The sequence below is a fragment of the Pantherophis guttatus genome, chromosome 4, assembly GCF_059756535.1.
Source record: "Pantherophis guttatus breed Tessera chromosome 4, ASM5975653v1, whole genome shotgun sequence".
Classification (NCBI taxonomy): Eukaryota; Metazoa; Chordata; class Lepidosauria; order Squamata; family Colubridae; genus Pantherophis; species Pantherophis guttatus.
Window position 1 is genome coordinate 7,321,102 of NC_142066.1, and position 16,780 is coordinate 7,337,881.

The 16,780-nt window shown below is 41.6% G+C and overlaps 1 protein-coding gene across 1 annotated transcript; it reads left to right on the forward strand.

Annotated features, from left to right (window-relative positions):
- Positions 1-2,824: 2,824 nt before the first annotated feature.
- Positions 2,825-16,405, forward strand: LOC132709873 (vomeronasal type-2 receptor 26-like). Its single transcript, XM_060684862.2, has 6 exons — positions 2,825-2,919; positions 5,884-6,175; positions 6,799-7,662; positions 8,970-9,197; positions 14,172-14,298; positions 15,364-16,405. The coding sequence occupies exons 1-6, from the start codon at positions 2,840-2,842 to the stop codon at positions 16,263-16,265; spliced, it is 2,493 nt and encodes an 830-aa protein (XP_060540845.2). The 5' UTR covers positions 2,825-2,839; the 3' UTR covers positions 16,266-16,405.
- Positions 16,406-16,780: the final 375 nt, after the last annotated feature.

Here is a 16,780-nt window from a genome sequence, read left to right on the forward strand (position 1 = left end):
ATATTAGATTTTTTTCTGGTGCAATGTTTACTAGTATGAGTAAGATTTGGGGATTCAAACATCAATTATCATCAATTCTGTTTGCCTAATATTATTTAGCTTCTTTATCAAGAAGAATATACAATGCATTGAAATCTCTCCTCTGAGGCAGTCCAGTCTTATCAAAACCTTGGCATTCTGACTTCAAGTAGTTCTAAGGTATTGTTCACATGTTTGTGGATTTGCTTTATCAATAACACCAAGGTAAGTCCTGTCTGGACATTCTCAGATGACCTGGGAAGATCTGTGAGCCTTCCTTTGAATATGGCTGCCTACACTTGCTTTACAAAATGCCTCTTCAGATGTTTCTCCTGGTTTTTCTCCAGTTTTTCCTTTTATTGGCATCAAAGCATTCTTAGGGTTGTGCTCATTCAAATCGCTTTGCTTCAGAGGTCCCCATCCTGTGGGTACCAAATTACCAAATTCGGGCCTTTTCCAGCCTTTTTTTGGCCCATTTTTGAGGCTCTTTTCAGCCCATTTTGGAGGCTCTTTTCAGCCCATTTTTCAGCCTTTTTTGGCCTGTTTTTGAGGCTTTTTTCCGCCCATTTTTGAGGCTTTTGGCCCATTTTCAAGGCTTCTTTCTGCCCATTTTCAAGGCTTTCTTCAGTCCATTTTCAAGCCTTTTTCTGGATGAATTTTGGGTCTTTTTTCAACCCATTTTTGAGGCTTTTTTAGCCCATTTTAGAGGCTTTTTTGGCCTATTTTCAAGGCTTTTTTGCCCTTTTTTTTTTTTGAAAAACTGGATTGAAAAAATCCCCAAAAACAGTCCCAAAAAAAAAAGCCCCCAAAACGGGGCATGCAGAGGCCAAAAAATGGCTGGCGGGTGGCAGGGCTTCTGCAATATTTGACAGAATATTGACAGAATATAAGACACACAGACATTTCCCCACCCCCATCCCTATTTTGGGAGACAAAAAAGTGCATCTTATAGTCCGAAAAATATGGTAATAGATGTTACAAAGTGATGGCATATTGTGAGAAGCAGAAGGCTGAAAGTGGCATAGAAAAACTCAGAGAAAGTGATGTACATGCACAAAAGCACACTGAAATTATCTGACATGACAGGCAAGAGCAATGAGTCCCATTTAAGAGTTAATCAGAATAAATAAAATGACACCTGAGTTGATGTGTGTTAGAAAGTCACTGATAGAGCAATAGCAAAGGCTATTATAGCTTATATACCACTCCATAGTGTGTTACATTACTCTAAGGGTGGTTTACAGTGTCAGCATTTTGCCCCAAACAATCTGAGTCCTCATTTTACTGGCCTTGGAAGGATGGAAGGATGGGTCAATCTTGAGTCAACCAGGATCAAACCTTAGCCTGTAGGGTTATCCAAAGGATTTGCTGGAAAGCCCTGTCCATAACCATCTATTCCAACCTCTCTTGCAATTAGTATATGTGGTACCTTGCTCAATAGTAGTAACTGTGAGAGGGATCTTGGAGTCCTAGTGAACAATCATTGTTGTTTGCTGCAGCTGTCCAAAAAGCCAACACAGTTCTAGGCTGCATAAACAGAGGGATAGAATCAAGATCACCTGAAGTGTTAATACCACTTTTTAAGGCAACTTTTGGAGTACTGCATCCAGTTTTGGTTGCCACGATTTAAAAAAGATGTTGGGACTCTAGAAGGAGTGCAGAGAAGAGCAACAAATATGTTTAGGGGACTGGAGGCTAAAACATATAAAGGACGGTGGCAGGAACTGAGTATGTCTAGTTTGATGAAAAGAAGGACTAGGGGAGACATGATAGCAGTGTTCCAATATCTCAGGGGCTGCCACAAAGAAGAGGGAGTCAAGCTATTCTCCAAAGCACCTGAGGGTAGGAGAAGAAGCCATGGGTGGAAACTAATCAAGGAGAAGCAATTTAGAATTAAGGAGAAATTTCCTGACAGTTAGAACAATTAATCAGTGGAACAACTTGCCTCCAGAAGTTGTGAATGCTCCAACACTGTAAGTTTTTAAGAAGAGATTTGTCTGAAGTGGTGTAGGGTTTGCTGCCTAAGCAGGGGGTTGGACTAGAAGACCTCCAAGGTGCCTTCCAACTCTGTTATTCTATAATTCTAATTATAGAATGAGATGACTCAAAGCCGCCAGGTGGGTATGGTTGGATGAGCATGGCTGGGTGGCTCACTACAACTAGGTGGGCATAGATGAGTGTCATGGCCAGGTGGCCACACAAACTAACTCGATGCACACATACCTTTCCAAGCTTGAAGGAGGGGAAAAAATACAATTATTAACAAAAAGGTTGTTTAGGATTCCAAACCCAGCATTCAAAGTATTATTCTCTGAATTATCTCTCTCTGGATTTAGTCAAATAAATTTTGCTTCAGACAACCTATTGTTCAACTATTTCCCAAGAGAAAATAAGTCTGAACATGTCTATTATGCCTCTGATATTCAAAACTGGGAGGAGGGATCTGAAGTGAGTTTCTGAAGAGTTAATTTTTCAAATCTCTCCCTTTTTAATCTACTGATATCCATCTAAAGTTAGAATGTTAGCAGGTTCAGCTGATACACATCAACTTGCATTTATCTCCTTGTTAACTGGTAACCAATCTATTTTTCTCAAAAATGACAATGGTCCCAATCAGGGGCTGATGAAAATGGCAGCTGAAATGGACTAGACTGTACAAATGCAGGAAGCTGAGATTTTCTGTCAGACGATGAAACAGTCTGTGATTTTGGCTCTGATATTTAACTTAGTGGGAGATATAGCCAGTCTGAAATGTCACCAGAGTGACCTTATCCCCATTCCTCATGAGTGGTACCAGCCAGCTGACCTCCTCATTGGTGGGATGATCTCTCAGTTTCTGTATGCGTTCAGTGAAGATCTATTTGAGGAAATGCCTTCACAGGTCTCAGCTGAGTTTTCTGAGTAAGTGTTTTTACCTATGGAGATTCTCAGAAATCCAGGTCATAGCTGCCTCAAAGGTGTAATTTCTTTCAAAAGGCAAGTGGGTTGTTTTTATTATTATTATTATTTGAGGAAGTAGATGGAAAACTATCACTGAAGGCTTTCAAAAAGAGACGGGACAACCAGATGTCTAAAATGATATACGGTCCCCCAAAGGTGCTTTTTCAAGAGGTAACTGGACATTCTTCACTTTCTTTGAAGATGATTTGCTTCTCATCCAAGAAGCTCTGAAGGAGCTTCTTGGATGAGAAGTGAAATGTCTTCAAAGAAAAACCAGAAAACCAGAAAACCAGCCTCTTGAAAAAGCACCGTTGGGACAATCATGACCCTGATGCCTGAGAATCTCCACAGACAGATATACTGTAGGGTCTCCTACTCAAGCAGGAGGTTTGTCTAGAAGACTTACAAGTTTCCTTCCAACTCTATTATTCTATGTTCTAAGACATTTTGCTTCTTATGCAGGAAGTTTCATCAGTTATAATGCTATAGGTTATATAACAGTTATGTTATATATTACACATAATGTTCATTGGTTATCATTATAACTGATGAAGCTTCTTGGAGAAGAATCTCAAAGCTGCTTTTTCAAAAAGCAACTGGACAACTATATAAACTATGATCTGGATGACTGAGAATCTCCACTGATATCTTGGAAAATGATGATTCAAATAAATAAACAGCCCAGTTGTTTTTTTGCAAGAAAAAAAATGCACCTTTGAGAGAATATGTTTTTGTTTGTTTGTGTCTCTGTGTTTTTGTATGTTGGTCACTACACCTGCAAATATTAGCCAGACAGTCAAGAAAGGTGGAACTGAGGAGCTTTGTCTGTGAGAGATAATGTTTCATATGCTTGTTTCATTACAATAGCTTTCTCGGTATTAGCTGTACTGTTAAGTAACCAGTGCATTGATCCATCCTTAAGGAGCATTCCTTTTATTTTGAAGCATTGGCCTAAGATTCCAGAGAAAAGTAAATTGCTAAGAAACAGCAAAAATGAAAATAAAACCAGACAGTATCTATTTTTCAGTTCATGAAAACAGTCACGATATCTAGTTTCATAATCATAAACATAAGTTTATTTGTCAAGCATATATAAGATAACAGGTGAAAATATAAACATAATTTGAATACATGAAAAGAGTAGGTAAAAAGAAATGTTAGGACAAGGACGGTAGGCACGCTGGTGCATGTATGCACGCCCCTTACAGACCTCTTAGGAATGGGGTGAGGTCAACAGTAGACAGTTTAAGGTTAAAGTTTTGGGGGTTTGGGGAAGAAACCACAGAGTCAGGTAGTCCATTCCAGGCATTGACCACTCTGTTACTGAAGTCATATTTTCTGCAATCGAGTTTGGAACGGTTTACCTTGAGTTTGTATCTATTATTTGCTCGTGCATTGTTGTGGTGGAAGCTGAAGTAGTCATTGACAGGAAGGACATTGTGGCAGATAATTTTATGTACTATGCTTAGGTCAGACTGAAGTCGGCGTAGTTCTAAATTGTCTAAGCCCAAAATTTGGAGTCTGGTGGCATAAGGTATTTTATTGCGGTTAGAGGAATAGAGGACTCTTCTCGTAAAATATCTCTGGACTCTCTCGATTGTATTTATGTCCGATGTGCAGTGCGGGTTCCAGACAGATGAACTGTATTCTAGACTTGGTCTAGCAAATGTTTTGTATGCTCTAGTTAGTAGTACAACATTACGAGAGAAGAAACTACGCAAGATTAGGTTAACAACTCTTAATGCCTTTTTGGCAATGTTGTTACAGTTGGCTCGGGCACTTAGATCATTAGAAATGAGTACTCCAAGGTCCTTGACAGAGTGAGGGTCATCTACAAGGTCATGTCCATCTAATTTGTATTTTATTTTTTATTTTTTATTTTTGCCAATGTGCAAGACAGAGCATTTGTTGGTTGAGATTTGCCACTTTTTAGACCAATCTGATACATAGTCAAGGTCTTTTTGAAGGGTAGTTGCATTGTCGGTGGTGTTGAATAGTTTAACATCATCAGCGAAGAGAACACAGTTGCTTTTACTATGATCACAAAGGCCATTTATGTAAAGTATGAAGAATGTTGGACCTAAAACACTGCCTTGGGGAACACCGCTATTAACATGTACAGGATACATGTGCTTCCTATTTTGACCACTTGTTGTCTGTTTGACAAGAAGGCAGCTATCCATTTATGTAGGAGTCCAGAAATGCCATAGGATTTTAGTTTTAGAAGTAATTTGTCGTGTACCACTGAATCAAAACAAAATAACGTTGTTTGCAAAATACAAATAAAATAAAATAAAATAAAGCATGACTCTATTAAATATATCCTTTTTTCTGGCATATTTTATAGCCAGTTGGTTTGAGCTGTGGATTTTTTCCCCCATTCATTTATAATAATGCAATAAACTTGACGTCAGTTACAATTTTCTATGCATATGGAACTTTCTATTCAATGTTTCCTTGTCTTCTTGCAAAAATAACAATTGTGTTTTTGTCCTTGCAGCCCCTGTGCTCCATCCCGTCTTCATTTTTTTCTCTTTAATGACTTCTGTGCTAAAAATTTAAATTTATTGATCAATTGATTCAATATGTACAACAACCTCTCTTACCAAGTAATTCTGAATGGTGAACAATGTTTTTTTTCTTTTTTTAAAAAAAATACAATTACAATTAAAAATTCAATTCAAAAAATAATAATATTTTTTATAGTGTTGCATTTAACTGATTTCAATCTCTCAAGTTTTTTATTGCAAATCACAGTTTAAAAACTAGATGGGCTTATGTAATTGAGCTTAGAAAAAACATCAGGTAAAAGAGTGTTTTTGCAAACATGAATAGGATGCTGGCGAAGGACGTTTTGTAGCTTTGTAAACATTGGAAGCGTGATTTCTGCACATGTTTGGAAAAAGAATGCACTTCTATTTTCAGTATGGTGACAAAGTTCTACCAGCATGCCCTTGCCGTGGCCTTTGCTGTGAAGGAGATCAATGAGGATCCCCAGATCTTGCCTAATGTTACCCTTGGATTCCATATCTACGACAGCTACTATGATGCAAAGATGACTTATCGGACCACCTTGGATCTGCTCTTCAAATCAAGGAGCTTTCTTCTCAACTACAAATGTACTAGACAGAAGAACCTGATAGCCATCATTGGAGGACTTGGTTCTGATACCTCTTTTTACATGGCAGATATCCTTGGTCTCTACAAGATTCCACAGGTAGGGGTTTTGCACTTTAAAACATGGAAATTACATATTTTTTTCTCACGTTAAACTCCTGGTGATTCTAAAAGGAGGAAAGGCTAATTGAAAGTCTAATTAACTGCATCCAGGTTTGGTCAGCACACTATAAAAAGTATGTTGAGACTCTAGAAAAAAATGCAGAGAAGTGCAACCAGGATGATTAGGGGACTGGAAACTAAAACGTAAGATGAATGGTTGCAGGAACTGGGCATGGCTAGTCTAGTGAAGAGAAGGACCAGGGGAGGCATGATAGCAGACTTCCAATATTTGAGGGGCTGCCCCAGAGAGGAGGGGGTCAGGCTCTTTTTCCAAACCACCTGAAGGCCAAACAAGGAATAATGGATGGAAACTGACCAAGGAGAAATTCAACCTAGATGACCTATGAAGTCTGTTCCAACTCTGTTAATCTGACCAAAAAATATTGCTGGAAATGCATTATGCACTAATACTTTAGAAACAGTTCCCAAACTAATGCATGGTTCTCTGTGCATTGACAAACCAATTCTATGAACTGACAAGTTGTTTCAAAAATGGTAACAAATCAGACATACAGAAATGAAGCTGTCCCCTGGTTTTCAAAATTATAATTATATTTGTAGCTCGCCTATGGTGCCCTGGTCCCTGGGAAGATTGATTCCACTCTAGTCCCTTCATTCTATTCCATGGTCTCCAACGAAGCCCAACAATACTTGGGGATTCTTAAATTGCTCCAACATTTTGGATGGACCTGGATCGGGATCTTTATTCATGACAATGATGACGGACAGAAGTTCCTGCAGACTCTGGAAGCTTTGCTTTTCCAGAATGGCATCTGCACAGCTTACAGACAAAAAATCCCACAGCGCCTACGTTTGGATAACATTGAGGAAATGATTGAAATAACCTCATATATCGACGAACCTTTAATTGATCACAAAACCAAGGTATTCCTCCTCTATGGTGAATCAGTGACGCTGGCCCAGCTGAGGACCATTCTATTCATACAAGACCCCAGAAATAAATTAAAAGATTCATTTATGAAAGTATGGGTCATGACAAGTGGCATTGATTTCACACTACCCTTCCTGCAAAGAAGTTGGGACCTGGATTTTTTCCAGGGTGCCATTTCCTTTACATTTCACTCAAGAGAACTTCCGGGGTTCAGCAAGTTTCTTGAGGGCATAAAACCATCCAGTACCAAAAGTCAGGGCTTCCTGAAGGAGTTTTGGGAGCGAGCATTTGCCTGTACTTTTCAAAATCCTGATATGGAAATAGAGAAGAATGAAACGTGTACTGGAAAAGAGAGATTACAGGACCTCCCCGGACCTCTATTTGAGATGGGAACCACTGTACATAGCTACAGTATCTATAACGGTGTTTATGCAGCAGCACATGCTTTGAATGCCATGTTGTCATCTCAGTCCCATCAGAGATCCTTCAGGAAGGTGAAAATTGCTGAACCTTTTGAGCTACAACCTTGGCAGGTAATTGTAAAAACAATGGAACTCTTTTATGCCCATGTTCAGATTGGGTTTTTCTCTTCAAGTATTTCCATGAGTAGCCCTTAGCCACAGACCAGGGATGAAATCCATCAGGTTCTGACAGGTTCTGGAGAACCGGTAGTGGAAATTTTGAGTAATTCGGAGAACAGGCAACTTTTTGAAAGCTCATAACTTCCCAAAGAGCTGCTGATTCAGTTCTACAGAGGAATTACTGAGTTTGTCATCTGCACCTCTAAAACTGTCTGGTTTGGGTCTGCAACCCAACAAGACAGAAATAGACTTCAGAGGATAATTAGAACTGAAGAAAAAACAATTACTACCAACCTGTCTTCCATTGAGGACCTGTTTACTGCATGAGTCAAAAAGGGGGCTGTGAAAATATCTATAGACTCTTCGCATGCTGGACATAAATTGTTTCAACTTCTACCCTCAAAACAATGCTATAGGACTCTATACAGCAGAACAACAAGGCACAAGGACAACTTTTTCCCAAATGCCATCACTCTGCTAAACAACTAATTCCCACAATACTGTCAAATTAACTACTAGGACTGTATTACTCTTCTTCCTATCCTCATCCTTACTAGTACCTATTTCTTCGCACTTATGGCTATATCCATGTTTCTTGTATCTTTACAACTTATATTGTTTTTATTGTTTCCTAATATGATTTGATTACTTATTGTGTTATTATTAAGTGTTGTATTTTATTATGCTTGATGAATATATTTTACTTTTTCTTTATGTACACTGAGAGTATATGCACCAAAGACAAATTCCTTGTGTGTCCAATCACACTTGGCCAATAAAGAATTCTATTCTATTCTATTCTATTCTATTCTATTCTATTCTATTCTATTCTATTCTATTCTATTCTATTCTATTCTATTCTATTCTATTCTATTCTATTCTATTCTAGGTAAGTGATGGAGAAGAAATTAGCCTGAGGCTCATTTGAGGTCTGTAAGGTCATAATATTTCTTAATCAGAATTAATGACTGGAATTAGGGAAGTAGAATTATGTCATTCTAACTGCAAGCAGAAATGAAATCTAATGAATATTCATCCCTTTTGTTTTCTTTCTTCTAAATGAAGATAGGCTTCATTTATGAGGCTTTTAGCTTTGGGGATTTTAAATTCGGATTGGTTTTTAATATTTTATTGTTGTGGTTTTTATTGTGTGAGCCGCCCCGAGTCCTATGGGAGAAGGGCGGCATATAAATTTTAATAATAAATAAATAATAAATATTGTAAGCTTTTCTTTTTTTTCCCTCTTGGCTTTCCTTTAGCTCCATCCCTATCTTCAAAGGATTTCTTTCAACAATTCTGCTGGTGACGCAGTGTCCTTCAATGAGCAAAAGGAAATGAGAGGTGGATTTGACGTTGTGCACATAGTCATTTTTCCAAACAGGTCCTTCGAGAGGGTGAAAATTGGATGGATAGATCCAAATGGACCCCAAGAAGATGAATTTGTCATCAGTGACAATAGGATTTTGTGGCCTAGAGCTTTCAATCAGGTATGTATTCTTGTGGTTTTTTGAGAGAGCCCATGTTCTCCAGTTGGATCACCGACATTGATTTCACATCAAATCAGGTCTGGATTTAGCATAGGTAACATTGCCATGTTTGAAGGACCTCAGGCAAGAGTTCCTTCACTTCTCCATATCATTCCACTTGCTTCCTTGCCTGTCCTTTCTCTTTTCCCCAGTTCCCAATTTTGGTTTCTCCGTGGCTTTCATACACATCACCCCAAATAATAGGACTGTTATTATCCTTACTACAAAACCTGGACACTCAGACCAAATATGCCATAAGGCTGAACATCAGTCCCTCTTATTTTCTTTCTAGTGAAATCTCAACCTATCTGTTTTTATTAGCATCTGCAGAATCCTCTCTAAGTTTAAGTTTACTTTATTGTCATTGCACCTCGTACAACAAAATTAAATGCCACCTTCAGTGTACATCATACGCTTATGTACATAAGCTGTTTTTCAGGCTCTAAATCTGACTTGTACTTCAATTAAAGTACAAATGAAAAATGTGATGCTTTGTTTATCCTATAGGCTTGGGACCTAGATTCTTGCAAATACTACTTTTCAAAATATTATGATTTCTGTATACAGGTAGCTCTTGACCTATGACCATATTTGGTACCAGATTTTCCACTGTTAAGCAAAGAAGCTGTTGAGTTGTGTGTGACTGACTTGACAACATTTTTGTTAAGGTTGTAAAGCAAATCACCATACAGTTTGTAAGACTAGACTGAAGCTGCCATACCTAAAGATGAAGCAGGCATGTAAAGAAGCTGGATAGCCGGGAATGTTGTCTAAAAGATTCCGTCAGGAGATAGATAAGGAGTTACTAAGTCTTTATGGAGATTCACATGTCATCCATGCAGAAGTTGTGAATGCCCCAACACTGGGAAATTTTAAGAAGATGTTGGATAACCGTTTGTCTGAAGTGGTGTAGGGTTTCCTCCAAGGTCCCTTCCAACTCTCTTATTCTATTCTATTCTATTCTATTCTATTCTATTCTATTCTATTCTATTCTATTCTATTCTATTCTATTCTATTCTATTCTATTCTATTCTATTCTATTCTATTCTATTCTATTCTATTCTTCCATCCAGGATATGGTTGTCCCAAAGGTGCTTTTTCAAAAGGCAGATGTTTTGCTTCTCATCCAAGAAACCTCTTCAATTCTAACTGAAGATTTAAAGAAGCTTCTTGAATGAGAAGCGAAATGTCTTCAAACAAAAACAAAGTCCAGTTGCTGTCAGGGTTTCAAGTAAAAGCCCAAATGAAATCAAAATTCCATAGCCAGAGGTTTCCTCAAAGTGGAGATTTATTAGGCATGTCATATTGGCACAGCTGGTAAAACCCGACTCTGAAGTTCCCGATGTTTTCCCCACCCAGTTCAAAGTCCAAAGTTCTCCCCCCCCCCATCATACACAACCATCACATTCCCCAATCAGATCTGTCTCCCCATTCTGGATGTCTCCATTCCATGCCTCTCCAGGTGCTTTTGAGACTGTCCTTGGTTCCCAGAAGAAAGAATGTTATTTTGGCTACATGTTCCCCTCAGTTATCTATACTCCCCCTCCCTTCCCCCTCTCTTTCCCACAGTTCCATCCAGCCTCACTGTGGCAACCCTGAAGACATTCAAAAATGGCTCCTGCATTGACAGTTGCCTTATGAACAAGCACATTTTGGCAAATAACTAAGTCGTTAAGGAAAAATGTCACCTAAACCAGACAAAAGAAGTTCTATTATTATTATTATTATTATTATTATTATTATTATTATTATTATTATTAATTAGATTTGTATACCACCCTACTCCTGAAGGACTCAGGGTGGTGAACAGGCACAAAATAAAACACATAAATACAAAAGTTAAAAAACATAATTAAAACCAAATTAAATAATTTCGCCTGAGACAATTAAAATTCCCAATAATTTAAAAACAAATTAAAATTTCAGTTTAAAAAATTTAAAAGAATTTAAAAGAAAGGGGAGAAAATTAGGCCAGGCCGGCCTGCTGGAATAGGAGAGTCTTAAGAGCACGGCAGAAAGTGCGCAGATCCGGGATCCACCGTATCTCCGGGGGGAGCTCGTTCCAGATAGTAGGTGCCCCCATAGATAAGGCCCTCCCCCTGGGGGCTGCCAGTTGACATTGTTTGGCTGATGGCACCTGGAGGAGCCCCTCTATGAGAGTGTACCGGCCGGTGGGAGGCTGTTTGTGGTAGTAGGCAGTCGCGTAAATAACCAGGTCCTAAGCCATGGAGCGCTCTAAAGGTGGTAACCAAAACCTTGAAGCGCACCCGGAAGACCACCGGGAGCCAGTGCAGCTCGCGCAGGAGAGGTGTCACACGGGAGCACCATGTTGCTCCCATAACCACCCATGTGGCCGCACTCTGCACCAGTTGGAGCCTCCAGGTGCTCCTCAAGGGGAGCCCCATGTAGAGAGCATTACAATAGTCCAGGCGGGAGGTGACGAGGGCATGAGTGACTGTGTGTAGGGAGTCCCAATCCAGAAAGGGACGCAACTGGCGAATCAGGCGAACCTGATGAAAGATCCTCCCGGTCATGGCCGTCAAGTGCTCTTCTAAAGACAGCCGTGAATCCAGGAGGATGCCCAAGTTGTGAGTCCTCTCCGTGGGGGCCAGTGATTCGCCCCCAATAGTCAGTGATGGCGTCAACTGACTATATCGGAACATCGGAAACCACAGCCACTCGGTCTTGGATGGGTTGAGCCTGAGCCTGTTCCTCCCCATCCAGATCCACACGGCCTCCAGACACTGGGACATCACTTCAAGGGCATCGTTGGGGGTGGTCCGGGGTGGAGATGTACATCTGGGTGTCATCAGCGTACTTCACCCCGAAACCACGGATGATCTTGCCCAGCGGCTTTACATAAATGTTGAACAAAAGGGGCGAGAGGACTGACCCTTGTGGCACCCCACATATGAGGGGCCTCGCGGTCGACCTCTGCCCCCCTGCCAACACAGACTGCAACTGGCCAGAGAGAAAGGAGGTGAACCACCGTAGTACAGTGCCCCCCACCCCTAACTCTTCCAACCAGTGCAGCATGATACCATGGTTGATGGTATCAAAAGCCGCTGAGAGGTCTAACAGGACCAGGACAGAGGAACACCCCCTGTCCCGAGCTCTCCAGAGATCATCTACCAATGTGACCAATGCCGTTTCCGTGCTGTACCCGGGCCTGAAGCCCGACTGGAACGGATCCTGATACGTGGTTTCATCCAGGTGCTGGGGAAGCTGTTGCGCAACCACACTCTCGACAACCTTCACCACAAAATGAAGGTTGGAGAGCGGACAGTAATTAACCAACATTGCCGGGTCCAGGGAAGGCTTCTTGAGGAGAGGCCTGACCACGGCCTCTTTCAAGGCAGCGGGGAAGTCACCCTCACCCAGCGAAGCATTTATAATCCCCTGGAGCCAGCCTCGCGTCACCTCCCGGGAAGCCAGCACTAACCAGGAGGGACACGGGTCCAATAAACAAGTGGTCGCATTCAGTCTGCCCAGAATCCTGTCCACGTCCTCAGGGGTCACAGGATCAAACTCATCCCAGATAACATTCTCAAGACCTGCCCCAGTCCCTCCCCTGAGACTACCCAGTCGGAGTCCAGATCTTCCCGGATCTGAGTGAATTTGTCATACAGATACTGAACAAAATCCTCGGCTCTACCCTCCAAGGGGTCCTCCCATGCTTCCTAGTGGAGCAGGGAGTGGGTCACCCTAAACAGGGCGGCCGGGCAGTTATCTGATGACGCAATAAGAGCAGCAAAATAACTACATTTCGCTGCTTTTATCGCCACTAGGTAATTCCTAATATGAGATCTTACCAGTGTCCGGTCCGATTCAGAAAGACTGGCCCTCCAACTACTCTCTAGGCATCTTTTCTGGCGTTTCAAGTCCCTCAGCTCCTCAGTGAACCAAGGAGCCAAATGAGATCGGCGCCGGGTCAGAGGCCGCAAAGGCACGACCCAATCCAGAGCTCCAGCGGCCGCCCTATCCCAGGTGGCCATTAGGTCTCCAGTTGAGGCATGTGCCAGAGCCTCAGGAAATGGCCCAAACCCCATCTGGAACCTATCAGGTGCCATCAGGCGCCTGGGGCGGAACCATCTTACCGGCTCTGCCTCTCTGCGGTGGGGTGCAGCGGTTTGAATGTCGAGATGAAGGAGAGAGTGATCTGACCATGACAAGTGCTCGGTAACTATATCCCATATCTCAAGATCACTCAGCCACTGTCCAGAGACAAAAACCAGATTCAGCGTGTTTCCCCCCGTGTGGGTAGGGCCATGAATTAACTGGGTCAGGTCCATGGCTGTCATGGAAGCCATGAACTCCAGAGCCACCTCAGACATCTCACCCACGGGCGGCAGGTTGAAATCTCCCATGACCGTAAGCCTGGGGATATCAACCACCACCGTGGCGATGACGTTGAGTAGCTTGGGCAGGGCTGCTGCCATGTGGCAGGGAGCCAGGTACATGATCAGCAAACCCATCTGAACCCCGTGGCCCCACTTCACAAGGAGGGACTCACAGCCGGCTGTCTGAGGAATAGTGGCCTCCCTTGGTCTCAGACCTTCTTTAATAATAACCACTACTCCCCCGCCCCTGCCTTGTAACCTCAGCTGATGGAATGCGAGGAAACCTGGTGGGCACATTCAACGAGGGGAACTCCCCCCTCCTGGCCCAACTAGGTAGAGCTAGAGCAAATGGGAACACCCCTTCCCCAAATTCTCATAAATATGAACCAGTTGCCAAGGATCTGAATTTTGATCACATGATTACAGGGATTTGCAAAGGTTGTAAGTGTGAAAAACGGCTGGAAGTCACTTTTTTCAATCCTGCTGTAAACTCTGAATAGTCACTAAATGAACTGCTGTAAGTCAAAGACCACCTGTACATAGAGATATCTGAATGCATCGCTCTCATTCCAGTTTTTTTTCCTACTTATATTAGGTCTGTCCCCTTTCAGTGTGTAATGAACAGTGCCATTGTGGAAAACACAAGAAAAAGAAGGAAGGGGAAAAATTTTGTTGCTATGACTGTGTTCCTTGCCCTGAAGGGGAGATTTCAAACAAAACAGGTACATTATCCATTACTATAACAGTCTCTTGTTTCTCATCTAACAGCAGTAATATAAACTGCTGCATCAGTTAACTAACCAGAACTCTGAAACTAACATCTCTTGAGAACAAAGACAGCATGATGTCAAGGAGTTCTTGTACTTTCCCACAAAAGTGGTACCTATTTATCTGCTCACATTTGCATGCTTTCGAATGCTAGGTTGGCATAAGATGGGGCAATGACAGGAGCTCACCCCATCATATGGTACTCACTTGTCATCCAAGGCGTTTCACTTTTCATTCAAGAAGCTGAAGAAGCTTCTTGGAGGAGAAGCAAAGCGTCTTCAAAGAAAAATTAGAAAGTCCAGTTGCCTCTTGAAAAAGTACCTTTGGGTCTTTGGGACTTATGTGAAATACAAATCAGTCCATGTTACGTTTGGTGGCTCTGAGTGAAGGTCACCCCGCTGACTTTTTCACTAAGGTGGGAGTAGAACTCACAATCTTGTGGTTCCTTGCAGAATGTCATAATCATGAGGTCAAATTGACATCCATCTATCTATCTATCTATCTATCTATCTATCTATCTATCTATCCATCCATCCAGTGGTAGGATGCTGCCGGTTCGGACTGGTTCAGGTGAACCAGTAGTTCCGATGATCAGCTGGCCCCACCCACCCATCCCTGCCCTATCCTGTCCTATATTTCCTTCTTTCTGGTTCAGCTGATTTGCGCGGCATAGCTGATTTCCGCACCTCCACTGTTCTACTTACCAGGGCTGCCTTAAAATGTAAACAGCTGAGCTTCAAATTGCTGTATTTTGAATGCTGCGCACAAGGGTCTTAGGCACGCGCTCACAGAACTGGTTGTTTAAAAACCAGTTGCAGCCCACCATCTATCTATCTATCTATCTATCTATCTATCTATCTATCTATCTATCCATCTATCTACCTATAGCTGTATATAAAGATACACACAGACACAAACAAACTCATGATGTTACAACTCTCCTTGGGAGACAAAATGCTATACACAAATTAACCAGAAATATTTCCTTCTTCCTTCCTTCCTTTCTATCTGTCTTAAAGATATGGAAAAATGCCTCAAATGTCCAGAAGACCAATACCCAACCAAAGGAAAAGATGACTGCATTCACAAAATTGTAACATACCTTTCTTACAAGGACCTTCTAGGGTTTACTTTGGCCTCCATTTCTATTTCATTGTCGGTGATCACTGCTCTCATATTAGGAATATTTCTTAAGCACAAAGATACCCCTCTGGTCAAAGCCAACAACCGGGACCTCACCTACATTCTCCTTATCTCCCTCCACTTCTGCTTCCTGTGTCCTCTCCTGTTCATTGGTCGACCCAGTGAAGTCACTTGCCTTCTCCGACAACCAGCTTTTGGCATCATCTTCTCCGTGGCTGTTTCTTGCATCTTGGCCAAAACCCTCACTGTGGTTGTAGCCTTCATGGCCACCAGGCCAGGCTCCAACATGAAGAAGTGGCTGGGAAAAAGGATGGCAATTTCCATTGTCCTTTTCTTCTCTCTCATCCAAGTTGGCCTTTGCGCCCTCTGGCTAGGATCATTCCCTCCATTCCCACAGTTGAACATGCATTCTGTGACCGAGGCCATCATCAATGAATGTAACGAAGGCTCTACGGTCATGTTCTCCTGTGTCCTAGGCTACATGGGCTTCCTGGCTCTTGCCAGCTTCTTTGTGGCCTTCTGTGCTCGCAGATTACCGGACAGCTTCAATGAAGCCAAATTCATTACCTTTAGCATGCTAGTATTTTGCAGTGTTTGGGTGCTATTTGTTCCAACTTACCTGAGCTCCACAGGAAAAGCCTTGTTGGCTGTGGAGATCTTCTCCATTTTAGCTTCTAGTGCAGGATTACTGGGCTGTATCTTTTTCCCTAAATGCTACATCATTCTGTTCAGACCAGAGATGAATACTAGGGATCAGCTAGTAAGAAGAAAGAACTGAAAAATTCAATTCCTTTACTTTCTGGTACAATGTTGATTAGTATGTGTAAGATTTTGGGATCAAAAATTCATTGTAAAGTCATTTATATTTCCTAATATTATTCAACTTCTTTACCAAGATTTATGGTGAAAATAATAAGAATAAAGTGTTACAATATTTGATATCTTTCCTTTCTGGTGCAATGTTTATTAGTATGGGCAAGATTTGGGGATTCAAACATCAATTATCATCAATTCTGTTTGCCTAATAATATTTAGCTTCTTTATCAAGAGGGATATACAAAGCATTGGAACCTCTCCCCTGAGGCAGTCCAGTCTTATAAAAAGCTTGGCATTCTGACTTTAAAGGTTCTAAGGCATTTTTCACATGTTTGTGGATTTGCTTTATCAATAACACCAAGGTAAGTCCTGTCTGGACATTCTCAGATGACCTGGGAAGATCTTTCAGCCTTCCTGTGAATATGGCTCTCTAAGCTTGCTTTACAAAATGCGTCTTCCAATGTTTCTCCTGGTTTT